Source organism: Tursiops truncatus, chromosome 6 (assembly GCF_011762595.2).
Source record: "Tursiops truncatus isolate mTurTru1 chromosome 6, mTurTru1.mat.Y, whole genome shotgun sequence".
Lineage (NCBI taxonomy): Eukaryota > Metazoa > Chordata > Mammalia > Artiodactyla > Delphinidae > Tursiops > Tursiops truncatus.
Window position 1 is genome coordinate 67,203,924 of NC_047039.1, and position 21,942 is coordinate 67,225,865.

The 21,942-nt window shown below is 38.7% G+C and overlaps 1 protein-coding gene across 1 annotated transcript in view; it reads right to left on the reverse strand.

Annotated features, from left to right (window-relative positions):
- LOC117312634 (transient receptor potential cation channel subfamily M member 3-like) overlaps positions 1–21,430 on the reverse strand; it is a 74,707-nt gene extending 53,277 nt beyond the window's left edge. The window contains exons 1-3 of the mRNA XM_033858162.2: positions 21,334–21,430; positions 3,847–4,060; positions 594–718 (exon numbers count right to left, since the gene is read on the reverse strand). Of these exons, the coding sequence (XP_033714053.1) occupies positions 594–718; positions 3,847–4,060; positions 21,334–21,336 (342 nt within the window). The 5' untranslated portion in view covers positions 21,337–21,430. The remainder of the gene's footprint in view (positions 1–593; positions 719–3,846; positions 4,061–21,333) is intronic.
- Between the last annotated feature and the right edge of the window lie 512 nt (positions 21,431–21,942).

Consider the following 21,942-nt stretch of genomic DNA (forward strand, 5'->3'; position numbering starts at 1 on the left):
GACATCAGAAGATGAAAGAGAGGTTAACAACCTGCTGAGTTTGGTCAAGGGCTTCTGAGTAGCTCCAGAGCAGGAAATAAAGATCCCAACTGTGCCACTCCTCACCCAAGCATTTAGCAAAAGAAAGGCCAACCAGGGAAGCCACAAGTTTGAATGGAAAGAATCTCCCTCTGTAGCCTCCTGTCCTAGGTGAAGGGCACTCAAATAAAGAAGCTGGAGACCTGGGGTGAGGAAAGTCCTCATTTTATGTATCAGTCAATGAATTCAAGCTGTTAATTAATCTTAACATAACTGTGCCAAGAGCACTTGCAAAATTTGATGGGTGATAAAAGACCACTGCTTGATTCAAACCAAGAGGGTAGTTGATAAATCTTACTTAGGACCTTTCCTAATCCTAAGAACTGACATGGAGTTCACATAGATAGATTCTGGAAAATAAATAGTCTCCCATAACTATTCCTAACATCAGTTTCATTTTGGGAGGTGGGGACTGACAGAGTAATCCAGTATGCATAGTTTGAATTCTAATTTTATTTTACTCTTTTGATATCACCTCTATGAGAAGTCACATACAGGGAGCTCCCAGGACTTACATCTCTTCCAATCAGGTCCTCCTGGTTTTCCACAATTCCCCAAGGGGCGATACCTATGGTACATATCTTCCCTCGAGACTTAGATGCATGGTCCTTCAAGGCATCTCCAACATGACGAATAACACCTAAGAGGAAAAAGAGAAGTATTACTCTTGCCTTTTAAAGCAATTACTTTCCATTGATCTAAAGGAAATTGTGGTAACTGTTTTTCCTAAGATTAAATGCACTGAATATAAAGTTTTGACACATTTCTACACGAACTACACATGTTCAGGAGAGAACATAAACTTGCACCTCTAATGCCAGATACATTTGCTGGACTTGTATATGAACTCTAGTAATACATTTCTTATTCTATCTCATATGAAAAAAAAGATGTATACAGTATCTATAAAAAGAATAAATACAGGGACTTCCCTGGTGGTCCAGTGGTTAGGACTCTGCACTTCCACTGCAAGGGCCATGGGTTCGATCCCTGGTCAGGGAACTAAGATCCTGCAAGCCGCGTGGCCAAAATAATAATAAAACTTCATTTAAAAAAAAAGAATAAATACGATACTTTAAACTTAGAGAATCTTTTCTTGTATTATAAGTATAATGATGTGTTACTATGACTAAGTACTAATACCATGACAATATCCTATAAAAAGCATCATAAATAATATTATATTAAATCTATACCACAGTTTGTGTATGAGTTAGGGTCAGCAAATAGAGTAATTACTTAGTTCAGATTTTGTTAATCTTGATTTCAACTTCTTATTTATGGACACATAATGTGGAGACCCTGCTTGTAAAGAAAATGTTGACATATTCTGTGGAAAATTTATGTTAAAAATACATAAATACACCTTTTTAGACATCATTCTAATTATTTTCCTCTTCTGTCATAATGGCCTTCCCATCACCATGCCTTTCCTCACCATAGTTAAGAGTGAGAAAATTCAGTTTACAAGATGGTAGGGAACTACCTTTTATCTTTTAATAAACCATTTAAATAAGATATAATTTCTAATCTTTTAACTTCTCTCTCAAGTGATCATTTTTATAGAAGATATAAAATACATTCTCTAAGAAAAGATGCTTCCATTTATACTTTAAGGAAAATTCCACCCATTCTTCAAGGAAAAACTCACACCTAGTTCCATCTCCTATATGAAAGCTGAGTTGGATTTGATTTCTTCTCCATTTGAACAGGGTTGCAGTTTGTATATTTTGAATAGTTCAATATGTCACTGAACATATTGAACTATGGTTCTTCTTTGGTTCATAATCACATGTGAGGATGTCTCTGCTCAGAGTAAACTCATTTAGGGGAAGGTTGGAGATCAGCGTCTTACTCTCTTCAGGTGCCAGCACAGAGCGAGGGCTCAGGAACTGGGCACCACTGAACTAACTAAGCACACAAAACACACCAGGCAATTTAATCACAGGAGACAACAGACATGTGTGAACAACTCAATTCTGAAATATTCACAAGATCAAACAGAAAGAGCCTCCTTTAAAAAAAATCAAATAACAGAGTAGTGTAAATAGCCACTAATCCATGCTGAGCTGTGCTGGGAGCATTGGGAAGCATATCAATTTCACTTACTATCTCATCTATGGATCTTCTAAGAGAAAGTACTGATAAAGAAAACCAAATACAAGAGTAAAGGTGTGAATATTAGTGTTAAGTTTTTTCCTATTTATATGCAAAACTCATTTGGGGTCCAGTCCTGGACAAGAAGGTTAACTTCATGGTAGCCCCTCCCTCCATCTGCCACAACTCCGCCTTCACTTTTTACCCAAGCTGAGTGTTCAATCGAACACACTTTGAGTGTTGGATTGAACACTATGCCTGGAGAGAGGCAGAGGTGAACTCTTTGGTTTACAACATTTACGCTGTTAATTCTTCTTTTGATATTGGATGCATTTCACAAAAGAAGAAAAACAATAAACAATGTTTCAAGTTCCCCCAAACAGAAGATTGGTAAGCATTTCTTTTAGAAACCTTTGAGTTGATCTCCACAGGAGATGCAGGTTATGCCAGGAAAGCAAAAGACTGAATAATTATAGGCAAATGATGCCTGTTAAACTGTGAGTGAAAGTTGGAGCTTAAAGCCTGAACAGCCACGAAATAAAACTGTTCTGTAGATATTTGATCATCACAAAGTAAACAGTAAAGAGCCGGCTGAGCAGGTCATTCTAAGATCATGTCACTATACAGACTGAGTCAGGGTTTCACATGACAACGATGGGCGCAGCTAATATGCAGATTTCGCTGTGTAAATGAACCTATATTGTTGTGAGCTGAATGTTCACAACTTCTAGGTATGGAGGAGACTTCTGAGTGCAGGTCTCACTCAGACATCATCTAAACTACAAACAAATGAATAAACAACATTGAGATACATTTTATTTAAAACTAGTTGGTCCAGGGTTATGTTCAGCATGTCCCACTAACTTCAAAGGTGTCCACATGTGCAGACTTTCAGTCTTGAAACAAGTCTGAATTAATTTACTGCAGCATTACCTGTCTCTTCCAATTGGCACTTCTGACTCAGGCTGGGGAAATACATCAAAACATTTACAGCATCCGTTCCATTATCTACTGCACATTCATAATGTTCTGCAGATAAGCACTTAACTCTAAGTGGGTTTGTAAGAATTGATTTGACAGCTTGCCTGGATCACAATATAGAAACTCATTTGGCAGGTAGAAAAAACTGCTTGGAGTTCAGAGTGGGGTGTGTCTTCTGTTGGTGCAGAGTTGATTCAATGAAATACTTTAAATAATAAACACATGTTACTCCAGACTTTGCTGTCACCCCAGATGGAAAGGGCATTCTGCAAACTCTAAAGCTATTTGCATCAAACTTAAAATCACTTAAAGAACAGAGTCTCCAATTTAGAGCAAAAGTTATTCCTTAAAAAATTACTGGATGCCTATTTGGCAAATTGAGGTATTGAAAATATCCTGTGAAATTCCATTAGTCGTGTTTATAAATTCTGTAGAGTCGAGTATTAAATATCCCAATCTGTTTCTTAAGTGTAAATAATTCTTCTTGGTTGAGAAATGACAGTACAGTTATCATTTAGGTAGAGGAAGGAGAGAGACTCAGTGAAAGGAGCAATAACCAGCAGGTGTGGACACACAGGTGTAGGGGCTGAGGTGGGGGAATGTAAATATATTTAACCTCAGGAGAAAATGACCTTAGTCACAACATTCTCGTGGCCTTATGTTGTCCTTCTCTGTCCCACTTCCAATTACCTGTGTTAACACCTCCAGTGAATATCCATGCTCCAGTTGTCATGGCTGCTTTGATGAGACCTTTCCCAAAGACTTGCTTGAGTTTTGGCTGGAGTTCAAAGTTCTGTAGGCCCCCATGAACTGAGATGAGAAGCTTGGGAAGCTCCAACTGCCATTCCTTGGTCATCAGGTGTAGGAGGAGATCAGGTTTTGTATCGAAAGATACTCGTACGTACTAGAAGAAGGACGACCATTGATTAGGGAGACAGGGCAGGGCTGACTGTGGCTGCTTATCTGATTGCAATGATATGTATAGTTACTTGAAGAAAACGTCTTATAAAAACTAGATTTTTTAAAAGGGGCAAATCAATTGCTTTACCAAAAGAGCCTTCTAGACAAAGGGATTCACCATTTTAAAAGATTTTCTTGAAATTCTGAATGACTACAAATTTTTAAATTATTTAACTTTCTAAAATGCAGTGTAAACACAACTTTCCCTGGGATGGGTTCTTTGCTCAAAGGAAATCGTATTTATATTTTACCAACCTTAAAATTTGTGCAACAGTTCAAATGTTGCTAACATTTTCAATATAAATAATCCCTCTATACCAACTGGACCTAGATATGACTGTTTCTGTGACCCTATTATTTTGAGAGGTTTTGAAAAATTCTACAATTCTACATAATGTAACAAGAATTTTAAAATATGGTAACAGCTGATTATATTTATTTAAATCTAAAAATAACTGCATACCAAATGTTTTCTTTATCTTTCAAAGAAAAGTGACAGAAGTCATTCCAATTATTTTTGTAGAATAGTTGAAAAAAATTGAAGTGCATAGCAGATATCAAGGTATTACCAGATGCAACTGGAAATAAAGTTATGATAAGTATATATAAATAAAATGCTATAAATACATATAATGATAAACATCTATATAACTATATATATATACACACACATACTCATTTAGGTCTTTAATTATATAAATATTACATTTCTAGCTGGAAACAACTGGAATATTGGGCAAATGCACCTGAAAGCCTTTTGAAATGTATTGCTGAGCTGGCATGAAAAGAGAGAATATTCACATAGCTAAACAAAGTAGAAGCTGGAATCTCAGGAGGTAAGGAAATACCAAAGCAAGCTTTGGCCTTGAGGCTTTCTCCTGAATCCTGGAAGACCATGAGCATCTGCTTTGGTAGCTTAATGCAGTATGGGGGTGCCTAGGTGCCTAAGGAGAGACCCCACATAAAGCTGGGATACTTCAAAGGGCTCCACTCTCAAGTGTAAGGAAGAAAAATTAATAAGGCTGATGGTCAGAAGAATAGAGCAAGGAAACTTGCCTGCCTCAACCTTGATTCTCATCAGATGGGAAAAAAAAATTCTCCTCTGGTTATTTATAAACAAAAGTGGGTCCTCATACAGGTTCTGGTCCACATTCACACTCTCAGTGTGGTTTGAGAAACATCAGAGTATTTAATATAAGATGGTTCTGGTGGGGTAATGGCTCCAGATAACTCTCAGAAGTAAATGCAAATTCTCTGTGGAGGAATACATCATCAATCCAGGTCTCAAATAATTCCCATGGGAAAATAAGCATTTCATTGTAAAAAAATAAAATCACAAATTACAAAAGGAAGTAAAGCAACATGAATGAGAACCAAAAGACAACGGATAGCAGAAAAAGATCCTCAAAGATACTGAAATGTTCAGAGAGAGAATATGAAATAGCTACATTTAATATGTTAAAAAACATAAATGAGAAAATTGAACATATGAATAAAGAACAAGTGATTATAAAAAATGATCACATACATTTGAAAAAGAGAACTTCTAGAAATTAAAATATAACAATTTAAATGAAAAATACAGGGGATAAATGAAACTACAGATCAGACATGTTAACTATAGATCCAGAAAAATAAGCCAGATGCAGCCTAGAAAAACAGAGGAATTGAAAACATAGAAGAAAATTTGAGAATTTTAGAAGACGTAATCAGAATTCTAGATAGAAATAAAAGAGATAATGTGGAAGAGGCAATACTTGAAGAGATATTGGTTGGGAATTTCTCAGAATTACTAAAAGATACTAATTCTCAGATTCAAGAAGCTCAATGAATCCCAAGCAAGATAAATAAAAAGAAACCCCACGCACAGATACCTCATAGAGAACACCAAAGGGTAGGGGGAAAAGCCTTCGAAAGGAGCTAGAAAAAAAGACAGATTACCTACAAAGAAACAGTCATTAGACTGATGGCTTACTTTCAACAGCAACAATGGATGCCAGAACAGTGTCTTCAATTTGCAAAGAGAAATTATCTGTCAGTGTAGAATTCAGCAAAAATATCTTTCCAAAATGAGAGCATATTATAGACATTTTTAGACTACCAAAACTGAGAATTTACTTCTAGCAGACTTCACTGAAGGAAATTTTAAGATATATGTAGCAGGCAGAAGTTACATGATCCCAGATGGATGATGTGAGATACAAGAAAGAATGGTAAACAAAGATATTAGCACATACAGGGTAAATCTTAAAAAGCACTGGTTGTAAAATATAAAATAGGGATAGAACTAAAGCACTGGATAATATAGCATATAAATTAGGGAGTAGTAATTAGAGTCAATTTATATTGGAAAGGGATAGAACTAAAGCACTGGATAATACAGCATATAAATTAGGGAGTAGTAATTAGAGTCATTTTATATTGGAAAGGGATAGAACTAAAGCACTGGATAATATAGCATATAAATTAGGGAGTAGTAATTAGAGTCAATTTATATTGGAAAGGGATAGAACTAAAGCACTGGATAATATAGCATATAAATTAGGGAGTAGTAATTAGAGTCATTTTATATTGGAAAGGGATAGAACTAAAGCACTGGATAATATAGCATATAAATTAGGGAGTAGTAATTAGAGTCAAAGCATTCTAAAGTCTATATATTATGTGGGAGAGAAAAGTTTTAATTTTGGAATTTGTGAAGTATTAATGTTGAAGTTGCATAACCACAAAAAGAATAGACTTGCATGCAATCATACAAACATATGCTTTTGGATGTATAAATAAAAAAGGTTATGCAGGAGATGACAATTTATTGTAATATTTTTTGGATCGGGGAGACCCCACTGTTGCAAAAACCTTAAAAATTATATGTCAATTCTTTTGTTAAAGTATATTTTAAATATATTTAGCAGAAATGTGAGGCACAAACATACAAAATATCAAAGTAGCTTGATAAATTAAGCTGCATAATCAAGAAATACAGAAGAGCTAAAGTTTCTCATATACATATACTAGAAATCCAAAGAAGTGTTAGAATCTAACAAGCTGGTTCTATATTGATTTAATCTACTCAGCAAAAATCAATTCCAGAATGGAAAGAGCATAAAGGTTGGCAATTTTAGCTAAGTACATTATATCAAAAGAATTATATCACTTATTTTACATTTGGTAGTGTATAAAATAAGTGATATAATAGCTAATGGGAAGCAATTGCATAGCACAGGGAGATCAGCTCGGTGCTTTGTGACCACCTAGAGGGGTGGGATAGGGAGGGTGGGAGGGAGGTGCAAGAGGGAGGGGATATGGGGATATCTGTATACATACAGCTGATTCACTCTGTTATACAGCAGAAACTAAGACACCATTGTAAAGCAATTATACTCCAATAAAGATGTTAAAAAAAAGAATTATACTACTTATATCAATAGAATTTAACTAGAGTTTACAATGTGGGAAACCGCATATTTTGTACACGAACTCTCATGTAGAGGGCAAGAACTTTCAGATATCAGCAGAAATCTTCAACAACAACATGTGCTTTTTTTGGAATTTGTGAAGTATTAATGTTGAAGTTGCATAACCACAAAAAGAATAGACTTGCATGTAATCATACAAACATATGCTTTCGGATGTATAAATAAAAAAGGTTATGCAGGAGATGACAATTTATTGTCCAGCCTTGGGGCTGGAGAAAGGGTACTGCAGTGGTAGAAGCAAACACAAGCGTTTCTTAAATAAAAGCTTTTAAAATCATCTATTGTTATATTTATTATCTCATTGAGTGACTGTTTATAAGAAAGCTATCTATATAATGAACGCTATAAAATAAAAGAATAAAATGTTTTCTGTGCCCCTACACTGAACTTATGCTACTTAAGTAGTTAAAATTTGGTAGCTTTACTAGATTAAATTTATACCATTTTGAATAATTCTAGAAAGGGATATTTAGTAAAATAAACTAGAACTGAGACTCACAAGGCTTCCAAACTATACAAACCAAGAATGTTCATTGTGGAAGATGCTAAGAAACTGCTTCTCAAATTATTCAGTAACTTTATTTCAGTATCACTTTCTTATTCCTTCAAAAAACCCCAACTAAATAAGAATCCATATTCTTCTAAGGTGAGATATAGATTACACTTCTAAATATAAAAAAACATCTAAAGTATAAAAATCCTTCTAAAATTAAAAAATCCTTCTAAAATCCCCTTGCAAGCCTAGATAGTGGTTCCTAAAATTTCTGAAGAACTGTAAAGCTGTAGTCCCAATGATTAGAGAAGGCTTACATGAGAACAGTAAAATGTTTTGAAAAACAAGAAAAGTAGTGTGATTATGGCTTTTGGAACTTCAAGATGCCTCACTGAGCAATCCTACCTGCACGTTTCATTTAGCCAGGTAAATAATGTGAGATTCTGAGCCACAGGTAGTGTCTGGGAACAGACACACATACATTACTAATTAACTCAATGTGAAAAGATATGGCAATCATACTAAATCACTACAGAGATTGTGTAATAATTTTAGTATGTGTAACCTAGCTAAATAACATATTACGGTGATCTAGTGGGTAAGACTCCACGCTCCCAATGCAGGGGGCCTGGGTTTGATCCCTGGTCGGGGAACTAGATCCCACATGCATGCTGCAACTAAGAGTTCACATGCCACAACTAAGAAGCCCGCATGCCACAACTAAAGATCCCACATGCTAGCAATGAAGATATTGCACACGTCGCAACTAAGACCTGGCACAGCCAAAATAAAATTAAATAAATAAATAAATAATATTAAAAAAATAACATATTATGGAGTTCAATTATTTATGGTAATTAGTAATAATAATTCTAATGCATTTTTAGGAATAAGCCTCACTTGGTAAATAATTCTCTTTGGGGCTTCTAAAGTTACAACTTACCAATAAGGAACCCAATTTGCTGATCATGTAAGTAGTTCACTGGAAAGTGACCAACGAATCTAGTGAATATGTTAAAATTCCTTTTGAACTAGCTTCATCTTTTTCCTAGCTAGGAAACGAAGAAAAGCTTGCTGGTGATCACGAAACACTTGTTACTCAGTTAATAAGTGCTCCAGTGGGGGAATGAATGAATGACCTTAGATCACCTTGTCCCTGGTTCTCTGTCTTACAGACGAACAAACAGAGGTATTCAGTGTCTGGCCTGTGTAAGGTCATGTTGCTCATAGGCTCTCTATCCATATTTCTCTCTACTCTCAATTTCTTAACTACTGAGAAAAAACCCCAAACCTACAATCAAATCCCTGTGTTCCAGGTACATACATACTGTGTGCTTTACATGCATCATTTCATGGACTCCTCCCAATTACGAGGTTGGTGGCATCCACATTTACGGGGGACAGGAAAGAACAGTAAGTTCAACAGCTGTTAAGTGGTGATGACAGGATTCACACCCCAGGTCTGTCTGACTCCAGGTCCTTGCTCTTGACCTCAAAAACATAAATGCCTCCTCTCTCACTTCTCCTTTTCCTTCACTTACAACCAAGCAGTCTGCGAGTCCTAACGATCCATTTCTCAAATGGTGCTCTCATCCAGGCCTTTCCTTCTATTGCTTCAGTTGTTATTTTAAGAATAAATAAGAATGCTCTTTACTAGGATGTCATTTTGGGTTGTGGCAACAGTCCTACTGGTTCCTCTAACCCTGTGTTCTCAATGAGACACCAACAGGCAGATTTCTTTCCCCAATTCCTTTTTGATCATATTATTTCTCAATTCAAATAGTTACATCATACATAAACTCCCATTCTGCCTGTCATGGTCCCCACAATTTGGCCTTACCCTACTCATTTAAGAGGCGTTCCCCCGCTTCTCTCTGTATTTGGCTAATGTTATTCCCCAAGTCCTAGAAAACCCAGTCCCTCCCCTTTCATCTACATAAATCATTCTTGTCTTTCAAAGGCTCTTATTGACTGCTCCTTGGAATGCAAGCTCATGTTGACTCAATGTAACTCTCAGTCAAACGCAGTCTAATATACATTTTTTTCCTGTTGTTTCTTGTTTGTGTCAGTTTTATCTCCCTATTTGCAAGATCTTTGAGTGGAGGGATCATGTTTGGTCTGACCTACGATTTTGGATAAGCCTTTCAGTACTGGCTATGATGTAGTTACAATCTTAGAAATAAAAGGGAGTTTAGAAATATCTTAGCAATCATGGGAACTAGAAATACTCTATTTCAGTTCTTCTGCTTTACAGATGACACTGAGACCCAGGGAAGGTGTGACTGGGAGTCAGAATTAGTTATCTAGTAATTAACCACTCACCTAACCCATTATTAAAGCTACTGTTACACTGAAAACTCTAGGTTGAGCTGTGCTTCTCAAACTTTAACATGCAAAACTCACCCAGGGGACCTCAAAAATGCAGGTTCTGATTCAGTAGGTATGAGGTGGGACTTGAGGTTTTGCATTTCTAACTAGCTCCCCAGGGACCACAGGAGTAGCAAGGATTACAACTCTTCCCCAGACCAAAGATTCTAAGTGGTGTGTCTAGCGTTTATCACTGGGCCGGAGGGAAGAAAGAACACTCAATATTTTACACAAAAATCAAACAGAAGAATGGAGGAAATAATGGAAAATTACTCAGGCCATGAGAAGTAGGAAAGTGCAGCCACTGATAAGCTACTCAATTTCAACTACCTAATTTTTTTTCACCAGGACTAATTCTTATACAAAGGAACACATGATTAATGACAGCCCACCCCTGATATCCAGAAACTGATAAATAACATAAATACTGGGTGTCCCTGTTCCTTTAATGTCGGCCATTATTTTAGATTTATTTTTTCCTTCCCTTGGAGAATAAAAGATTTTTTAAAAAAAGGAAGCATTTAAATGAATCAATTTGTTACTTTTTGTATGTTATTGTTTAGCAGCTCAAGGAAACAGTTTAGGGATAAGAGGATAATTAAAACTAAGGGATAAAATGACACTTTATGATTACCTGGAGATTTCAATTTTTAAATTATATTCTTATACCCATAAGAATCAGGTTATTCAGTAATTCTCCCAGTGCTTGTAATATAACAGTTAACTCAGGTGCTGAATCAGCAGCTTCAAGGTCATAAACGGTTGTACCCAGAGCAATTAATCAATTCCTGCTCAAAGGTCAATGTGATTTGAAATTAGGAGCTATTCTGGTTGTCAAGAGAAGCAATTTTGACTGTCCACTTGTGAGCTCATTAATTGCCAAGGGATCACCTTACAAATAACAAGAAATCTTCCTAACGTGTATATTAAATTTTGTTACCTGGGCAGTACTCTGATGTGGTGATGTGTGCTCCTATTTGCAGGTTTCCCAATCACGTGTGGCATCACACTCTAGCAACAGTTACAGTACTGGCACTGTAAGTCATTTGATCAGTTTGAGACCCTCTCTTGTAAAATAAGGGTGATCCTGACCACCACACAGAACACTAAAGATTAAATTCTGGGAAATGCCTGGAACGTTAGAAAAATCAGTATATGTAAATTGGATAAGAGTTACAAGCACTCACATTATAAATGACTTCTGCATACAACAGGATCCAGATAACTTGCCATTAGCTCTTTAATGTCCCCTTCGAAGCAGCCCTTTGTTTCTCAACTCTGAGCTATCAGAGGAGTGACTGGTGCAAGTTATAAAAAGTACCTGTCCAGAGGGAAAATGTTACCTCTGTCTGGCTACCTATCCTATCCTTCTCCCTCATGCCCTTAGCTCCTTACTTTTAATTTCTAGAAATAAATTGAGCTCAAATGAGTTACCCATGCCTGCACTGCGACCATTAGTGCCCCTGCCTGGCAGCAGAAAGCCTGTGTGATGAGCTAATGAGATTCAGAAGAGCATCTAAAGAATGTACTGTATAAAACAGAAGTTAGCTCTACTTGAAATAGTACTATTTGATCTATTCTTAGGTGCTTTGGAGGCCAATGCATACAAGCATGATTTTCACAAAAACACGTACTTTGAATTCCAAACCGCAAACTTACAAATGAAATTTTGCAAGTGAGACTATAAGAGCAAACTAGAGCTTTTCTTTTGTTCGAATGGCAGAGGGCTTTGGTAGCTAAAACTCTTGAGTTTTTGCTTCTTCCAGTTGCTAAATTTATTTTTGTTTAGGAGGTGATTTCACTGCAGTTTTTTCTAAAGCCACTCTAACCTGCCTCATCATTAGAAATGTTACTATTCACTTGTCAAAGTAGAACTCAACCTTACTATGGCCTCACTGCATTAAACTGGTAGAGAGGTGTCACAAACCAGACAGTATCCTTCCCTTTACAACACCCAGGGCGGGTGAAGGCTGGAAAGTGGAGAAGCAGCCATCACTACTTAGAATAGGCTAGGGTTGTTTAATTTAAAATAATAATAATCTTCCTTTGGTATTCTGATCTTGACTTGCTGTGGAGCAATTTGTCTCTGATAATTACTCTGTCACCTTTTCAGCCCTAAATTTTTACTCACATCATTTTGCCCAGCTTTTTAAATGAAAAGGGAAGATATTTACAGAACAATAAATCTGGTTGCACTCTAGGAAATGGTAAATGACAAATCTTTCTAACTCTCACTGTGAAGCCATCTTTAATTTGGGGAAATAACCAATTGGTATATTTCAGTAGTACTTTTTCTGAGTAATGGAACTACTATAGCTAAATTTACTTTAACAGTATTTTCAATGCCTTTCTTCTGAGCCTGTAGTGGGAATTTGCCCCATTTTCCTTTCTGTTGAGATCTGTGACAAGCATCATTTCATTTTCTAATTCTCTGTAGCCCCATTTTAAATGAGTATTTTAAATTAAAGTTGTGGCCAAGGAGAATATGTTGCATCAGACTGCTGAGACCATTTTGCTGATATCAGCTTTCCAAGTCCATGGAGCCGTTGGTTTTGCACCAAATGTTTAATGCTTATGGTGGTTTAATGTATGCAAAAGTTCCCTAGAAAGAAAATATGTGGAATGCAAATGTAAGGTGTCACTGTTATTGGATTCCTAGTTTGATGACCCACAAAACTTTGGGACTGAAAATGCCATTGTAATTTATTCTATATTGTTTTTGTGGTTCTTCAATGTTAGATAACAGGTGCTTCCAGGTGATGGATGCTGATAAGCCAAAGCTAAAGGTTTAGAAATAATATAAAACTTCACTGAGCATATGACCTAGTTGCAGGGGTACTCTATGATTTTTCTGCCAGAATTGCTTTTGTATAAAATTTTCTAGAACAAGATGAGTTTCTTGAGGAATGTCGGTTCTTCCTTCCCTATAGGTCTGTGACTGAGATCAGAAGTTGAAGTGATATTGATACATTCTAGTTTTATTCCCAGCTTCAGAAAGGCTTTCCAAAGGTACTGCCAGTCTAATAATGGTCTAGAGATTTCAAGGTGGCAACTGGAAAGCAACAGAGCAATTACAAAACCCCTCAAAAACCATACCATGCTATATAAAGCTTCTTAGTTAGCTATAGTCCAGTGATGAGCTATTTTGTTTTGTGAACTGGGATTTATTTAATGTATTTTGTGCATGTCAGTCAGTGATTCCCAGATCAAATCTGTATAATGCAAAGAAAGATAATTTTTAAAAAATCAGATTTAATCCTAAAGCATTTTAAGAGTATAAGGTTGTAGACGTCATGCAGCTGACAGCCTCCCCACCTGCCTGAGTAGCTCCTCAGTTTTACCTACTCCCTCTCACACACTCTCTGGTAATGCTCAGAGAAGAAGGCTTACATCCCGGCTGACTCAACAGTTACAGCTCTAAGTGTGAAAATGAAGCACAGGGATAATTCTCTAAATTATACAACAACTGTAATAAGGGGCTCAACCTGATCTAATAAGCTGAGTAAACAGTAAGGGAAAACCCAAAGAGAATTATGTGGGTGACTTGAGAAGTTTAAATACAAGTCCTTAATTAGGTTATACTTACCTGGTCTATAAGTCAGCTCAGCATTAACTGGAAGAGATGATTAGTAAGCAAATAAGAGTCTGTCTAATTAAGTCCAGCACTGCTTACTTTTCTAAATAATTTAATAGACTCAGCCCCAGATAAAGGAGAGTCTTTGAGAAAGGACCCAACAATGTCTGCTGTTGGGCCATTTTGGTATTGCTCTCTCAGTCAGTTTTAAAAGTTACCTGGAGCCCAGTCTAGTAAGAAAATGCCTAAACCAGAGCTTTAGTGTCTTAGTACCTTCTTCCTTGGTCCTCATGTTCTGGTTTTTATAAGGCATCTGCATGAACTGCCAGGTTGTTTAACAGCCCAGGAATGGATTTGGGGGGCATGAATTTTTTGGTAAGATGTGGCTTGGTATAGAGAAGAGAGAGGAAAGAGAATCCTTCACTCACTGTCAGCTCTGAATGTCTCTGTTCTGTGTCACAACTTCTTTCTCCGTAAAGTGTGAGAGACGCTGGTTTCACTGCTATCTCACTGGGGTTTGTCAAGTCTGAGAACTGAGGACAGAATACCACAGAGTCCTGGGAAGGGCTCAGAAAATTGCTCCATTAACCTAGGATATAATTTTACAGAGAGCTCTTCCTGCTCACAGCTTTTGAGTGTAATTAACCTCATCAAATACTAGTGATTTTATAATTCTATTAGAAAGTTTTCGAAACCCTTATAAAGAGTTAGAAACATAATAGTAATTAGCTTCCTTTCAAAACATCTATTATAAGCTGCACCAGGAATACATGACAGACAAGAAACAGAACTGATGGAGAGTGCTAAGGATCCTGAGTTTGAGAACTATCTTTGTCAAATAATTGGGTGACTCTCAGAAAATAATTTAACCTCTCTGGGCTCGAGTTGCCTCATCTATAAAATAGGTAGAGAGATTGGGATTATTCAGTATTTTTTAAGCCTGGCTGAACGGTAGATTAACCGGGCTAACTTTTAAAACACTTTGGGGACTTCCCTGGTGGTGCAGTGCTTAAGTATCTGCCTGCCAATGCAGGGGACACGGGTTCTAGCCCTGGTCTGGGAAGATCCCACATGCCACGGAGCAACTAAGCCTGTGCACCACAACTACTGAGCCTGTGCTCTAGGGCCTGTGAGCTACAACTACTGAGGCCGCAGGCCACAACTACTGAAGCCTGCGCACCTAGAGCCTGTGCTCTGCAACAAGAGAAGCCACCGCAATGAGAAGCCCGCGCACCGCAAAGAACAGTAGCCCCTGTTCACCGCAACTAGAGAAAACCTGCACACAACAACAAAGACCCAATGCAGTCAAAAATAAATAAATAAAATAAATAAATAAAACACTTTGGATGTCCAGGTTCTATATCAGACCAATGAAGACGACTCTCTGGGAATGACTCCTGGGCATGGGCATTGGCAGTAGCCTCACAGGTTACTGTGAGCCTCCAAGTAGAGAACCACTGCATTGATCCCTCAAGGGTCGTTGGTGATCAAAGTCCTGTGACATCATGCTGTACTGTCTATGTGGTAACAGAGATACATATGTGAGATATGGTTCTCACATAGCCCACCACATTTTAATAATGAGTCCCTTTTCTCCATCTGTATCTTCTACCAAACTATGGCAGATTCTGCCTCAAATTGTGTCCAGATCACATCGGCATTTTGAAGACCTAAGTGCTTTATTTTGGGCTGTCTTGAGGGGAAAAGTTAATGTTATATCTTATTTTTTAAAAAATTAATGAAGGTCAAAGTTAATCTGCCCTCTAGAATTTTTTGACCACTTCGTTAAAAATCATTTCAACTTTCAAATATTCTTGTCAGGAGAAGGGGACCAAAGACATATTAAGTTAGTTGACCTGTTTCACTTCAGTCTTGGTGAATATTTAACCATGGCTTCCCCATCTAAAGACTGGCACTCTTTAACAGACAGTAGTTGCTGATTTTTCCCTTTGATGAACTGCATGTAGGTTTGCTGGAGAGAACAAGAGGTAAAGAAGGCACAGGTTGGCACAAAATGACTGACCTGCCTGATAAAACAAGTCATCTGTCCTATGGATAACTCCACTCCTTTGTCTAGACAGGAGAATCGGAATAATTCAAGGCCAAGTATCCAAAGTGGACAAAATGCTCATTGTGCCTAGATGAACAGTGGGGACTCCCACTTGTTAAATATTGGGTTGTAATAAAAAAGAAAAAGTGGTCCTCATTTGGCAGGTTAAGACTCAGAAACAAAGGTTTCCCCTTGAAGTGACTGCTCTGAGACCACCTAGGGCAGGCGAGACCTAGCCTCAGTGCCAGCTTCATGGTCGTGCCACCAGCCCAGTCACACTGCTCAGGAGGGCAGTGTTCAGGGTTTAATGTTCTGCACTTGCTGTCTTGAAATTCCTGACAAATTTACCCTTGAATCCGTGTTTTGTAAGTGAAGGCTGATGGGACAGTGGGGCATGTGCAGAGGGCCTGGAGCTTCGGCTCACACGTCATTCACAGTCGCACGTCCTGCCTCCTGCTGCCTCGCCAGAATGGGATTTCATTCATACCCGGCTCCTGCCTTTAGTATCCCTGCCAGCCTAGCCTCCCCTCCCCAGCCCTGCCTGGGGCAGCTGACAGGGCCGTGTTCCATCATTACCCTCCATCTCTGGCTGGGACCTGGGTGCAGGCAAGGGCAAGGGCAGGGGCAGGGTCGGGCATGTGGCCTGTAGCACTGGAGGGCAGGGTAAGGATGTCCTTGCCCTGGCCTGGCAGTGCCGCAGTGGGTGTTGTGGACAACTTTGTGGGGAGCCTCCCCCACTGGATACTGAGCACCCCCAGTGTGGAGATGGCAATCCATTGACAGGTTGGGGCTGCAGTCATGGGAAAGGGGCATGGATTTCCCTACCCCTGCTGAGGGCCTACATTTTCATTTTATACTGGGCTCCACAAATCATGTAGTTGACCTTGCCTAACCTGACTGCCAACAGACAGCTCTGGGCTGGACAGAGCTATGTGGGGCCTGGGGAGGGCTGTCAAGGTTCAATGTCCTAATGTGTTCACTCTTCTGGAACAGAGTGAAAGATCTAGCTGTCTCTTCAAGTTTTTCCTCTACTGTTAGATACCATAATATACACATATCATATAGTAGCTGTGTGACATAGAGAAAATTACTTAACTTTTCTGTACCTTAGTATGTTATTCTGTCATGCAGGAATAATAATGCTAGTGTCATAAACATGAAATATACAAACACAGATAAGTACTTGGCACAGTGCTGGGCACATAGTAGATGTTTAATAAGTTTTAGTTGCCATTATTATTGCGACTGTCATTATTATTTGCTACAGACCCTGAAAACAGTTGCAAAAGTATCTTGATTGATACTTTGAAGGACACATGTTCTAGTAAATTTATTTGGAGATTCAATCTCCAGGGTTCTTAAAAATTTCAAATTCACTAGAAATTTTTAGGAGGGGAAAAATTTCAGGTAGAAGAAAATTGTATAATGAGAAGGAATCTTGGCTTTGTCCATCATAAAAGGCACAAATGCCACACCTACAGTAGCTGTCTAATTTTTGAAGTCTACAGTGAGTAAAGTAGAGAGGATACCAGGTAACAGCTCATTTTCCGTTTTGCTAGAATAAGTGGATACAGGAGGTTGACTCAATGCAGAAGTCAAAGTGTATAATGTGGTGGTTTACAAGCCACATGTCTCCAGTCACTGATGAACTGGTGTCCACAGTGGTAGCCTCCAATTAGTGACTGTCACTAACACCAGTGTATGCAGCCTGGTACTCCTGTGGAAATATGTTAACATATCTTTGGATTCCTAGGAAGTAAACAAAGCTGCTTCACTGTGCCATTACTATGATTTTCATAAATATATTGAGCACTAGCTGTATACCAGTGATTTTATATTCTCTCTAATCCTTGTAACCATCTCATAAGGAAAACATGCCCACTTTATAAATAAGAAATCTTGAGGCTCAGCTAAGTTAATTGGTTTAGCCAAGACTTTTTTTTTGCGGTACACGGGTCTCTCATTGTTGTGGCCTCTCCCGTTGCGGAGCACAGGCTTCGGACACGCAGGCTCAGCAGCCATGGCTCACGGGCCCAGCTGCTCCGTGGCATGTGGGATCTTCCCGGACCGGGGCACAAACCCGTGTCCCCTGCATTGGCAGGCGGACTCTCAACCACTGCGCCACTGGGGAAGCCCTAACCAAGACTTTTTAACTGGCGGAGAGAGTGAGTGTTTAGACACAGTTCTATATGACTTCAAGATTATGCATTTTATTTTAATTGATTGCAAAGCCTCTCCTGTAACTATAGTAAGTGAACACTTAGTGGAAGTGATAACATAGCAAACATTAATTTAGCTTTAACACCAGGTACTCTTCTAAGCACTTAATATATATTGACTCACTTAATCCTTGCTACAGCCCTATAAAGCAGGAATTACTATCCTCATTTTGCAGATGAGTAAACTAAGGCACTGGGAAGTTAAATAAACTGGGCCAGATTTTAAACCAGTAAGTGACAGGCCAGACTATAAACAAAGCAATGTGGCTTCAGATTCGGGGCTTAAGAACTAGGTGAAGAAATCAGAACTTCTTGAATTATTATTATTATTATTTTTAAAATTTTTTTAAGGAATTCCTTTATTTTTATTATTTATTTATTTATTTTTGGCTGTGTTGGGTCTTTGTTTCTGTGCAAGGTCTTTCTCTAGTTGCGGCAAGCGGGGGCCACTCTTCATCGTGCTGCGTGGGCCTCTCACTATCGCGGCCTCTCTTGTTGTGGAGCACAGGCTCCAGACGCGCAGGCTCAGTAGTTGTGGCTCACGGGCCTAGTTGCTCCGTGGCATGTGGGATCTTCCCAGACCAGGGCTCGAACCCGTGTCCCCTGCATTGGCAGGCAGATTCTCAACCACTGCGCCACCAGGGAAGCCCCTCTTGAATTATTTCAAATGGTTAACTGAAAAATTATGACTTGACTTTCTAAAATAATATACCAAGATATGCACCCAAATATATGTCCTTCAGAGTATTAATCAAAATATTTTTAAAAATTTTCAAAGCCTGAAGCAAACAATAATGATGACAGTAGTACAAATAGCAGTTAAAATTAATTTTACATCTATTATGTGTCCTGGCACTGTGTCAGATGACTTACATATGCTATCTATTTAACATTTATAATGGTAGTATTATTATTCCTAGATAACAATAAATTACTGAGGCCCAGAGAATTTAATTGATGTTTCTCATGTCACACAGCAAATATATGATGGTTCTGGGATAATCTTAGACTGTCTGCATCCAAAACCCACATTCTTCACTTCCAAACTAGTACTTCATTCTTTCAGAATTTTTAGTGGTGGAAAACTTTATCTTCTGAGAACAGACCTGATTTTTAAAAACTAGCAGAAGCCGTTTGTGACAAAGCCCTAAGTTTTTTGAATTTTAGGTACTCGGGATTAACTTCTGATCAAAAACATCATTTGAAGAAAATACAGAGTGCTTTTCTCTCATGATCTATAAATTGTCTGAAAGCAGTCCCCAAAACTTGTTCTGTGCACTCGTGCATCACGGTAATTAGAATCTCCCTAGGTGATGACTTTGGAGGAATGCTCTACTTAAGACCAAATTTATGCTCTATATTTGACAGACACTGCATATTAATGAAGGAAATAATGGCTAAAATGGGCTTGTGGCACCATGCTTACAGGCATCATTTAAGCACCCTATGAAGTCACTGGGTATACTACTCTATAATGATTATTGACCGCTAAACTACTTCTTCATCTGCAGCACTTTTCTTATAGGGAGAACTTTCGTGACTTTTAATTAATGCACGGTTCCAGAGGATCCACACTGCATATGGTTCAATCTCATACTGTGAATGGGGACTGTATTGAATTGGGAACCCTTAAGGATCTTGTGTGGGCATATCCAACTCTTAAGTGGATGAGGAAGTTACCAAATCTTCATTTCCCTTGGTTCTGTCCAGGTCAAGACTACCTAACCCTTTCTTTGTTTTCCCCAGGCCTTTCTGCGGGTTGCACATAGCATCCTCCTTTTCAGTACATTGCTCAGAATTAATTTTCTTAGGGAAGAACTGTGAGAATAGCTTGGTCAGCTATTCTTGGTGAAGAAAATACTGCAGTGGGAAGGGGGGGATGGGGGAAAGGGGAGAGAAGAGGAAAGAGACAAGAGAGGTGGCTTTATTGCACATTTTTAGACTGTAACTGGTGTGAAGTGACTTCCCCTGCATTTTGCAGTATGCTTCTCTAAGAAAAATTTCCTCTCCAAACTCAGAAAGCTCCATGGCATGCCTGAGAACAGTCATCTCCAACTGCTCCACCCTCAACTAACTCTCTCTCTCTCAAAAGTTAGAAGCAAGCTTGTTGGAATACAGCATTTCTAGAATTTCCAAAAACACATGGTAGACTTTTCTCCTGGCAAAATCTGTCAGCCAAGTAGGGAGAGGTCCATGATGAAAGCTAAAATTTAGAAGCAACAGGGCTTCCCTGGTGGCACAGTGGTTGAGAGTCCACCTGCCAATGCAGGGGACACAGGTTTGTGCCCCGGTCCGGGAAGATCCCACATGCCACGGAGCGGCTGGGCCCGTGAGCCATGGCCGCTGAGCCTGCGCGTCCGGAGCCTGTGCTCCGCAGTGGGAGAGGCCACAGCAGTGAGAGGCCTGCGTACCGCAAAAAAAAAAAAAAAAAAATTTAGAAGCAACAACTCTTAGAAGTAAAATTTGTATACTTCCTAATGTCTCCTTTCCAAAAAAAAAAAAAATGCTTTTCATATGGAGCTGTTCTATTGAGAACATTATTGAACGCAGCTGCTTGAAGAAAAAGCACTCAATTTGGATGACAAGATCTCTGTTAGAACAGGGAAGGAAATAGTCTGGGATGATAATTTCTACCTTGAATTGAGAGAAATGCTAGTTACGAACAGAATGAAACAGAGACCTAAAGTTAAGATATTTTTTACCAAAGGAGTTAGAAAAACATGTCTCAATGGATGAGACCCAGAAAATAAAATAATGAACAGTGGATAACTGTAGATAGCTACTTGTTATTATTATTAAAAACAAGAGTCACTGTGTCTGATCTCATACTAATCATTTCAAAAATCCTGAGAGGAAGGTTTGCCCCATTTGACAGTGGAAGAGCAGAGAGGCACAGGAGCAATGCAGTTAGAGCAGGTCACCCAGCCAGGGACTGGCAAAGCTGGGATTCGGCCCAAAGACTAAATCTCCAGCTCTTCACCATTCCTTTGCAGGACCTGAGATAGAATTTGAGAAGTGACTGAATGGTTTCTGATTACCATGGCTTTGTTGGAATGGCCGCCTCCTTGGAACTCAATGGTCCCAAAAGCATCTGTGGGGCTGAGTTGAGTGTGCTTGCTGATGGACCACTTCTCAGACTGGATGTCATTTCGGGAGAGGCGACTTTCATTTTTCTCATTCTGAAGAACTGAGATACTGGGAGTGAGGCCGACATGCTGGCCTATTAAACGCCCGCAGCAACACCTATAACATAAGAGGTCAAAGTGAACCCCTTGTATTAGTGACAACTGTAATACACACTGAAGGCAACCTGCTGGAGAAACCTACAAACCGTAGCAAGCCAGCGAGTCAGTTTTCAGGTGGAAACCATAATGTGGCCATACCTGGCAAATGGTGAACTCGGGATTTACTTGACATACATTTCTTTTCTTTTCTGGCCCCTCCACATTTTCCTCTAGCTGTATAGGCTGTAACATGCCTCCCATCCTTCTGCACCTACCACCTTTCACACCTGCCACATTGTTCAGGATTGGAACGAAAAGAACGAATGCCATGTAGATTTTTCTACTTCTCACTCCTCCCATCTATCAAATCTTGCACGAAGGACACTGAACAGCTTTGAGGGAAGAATTTTAACAGGTACATTT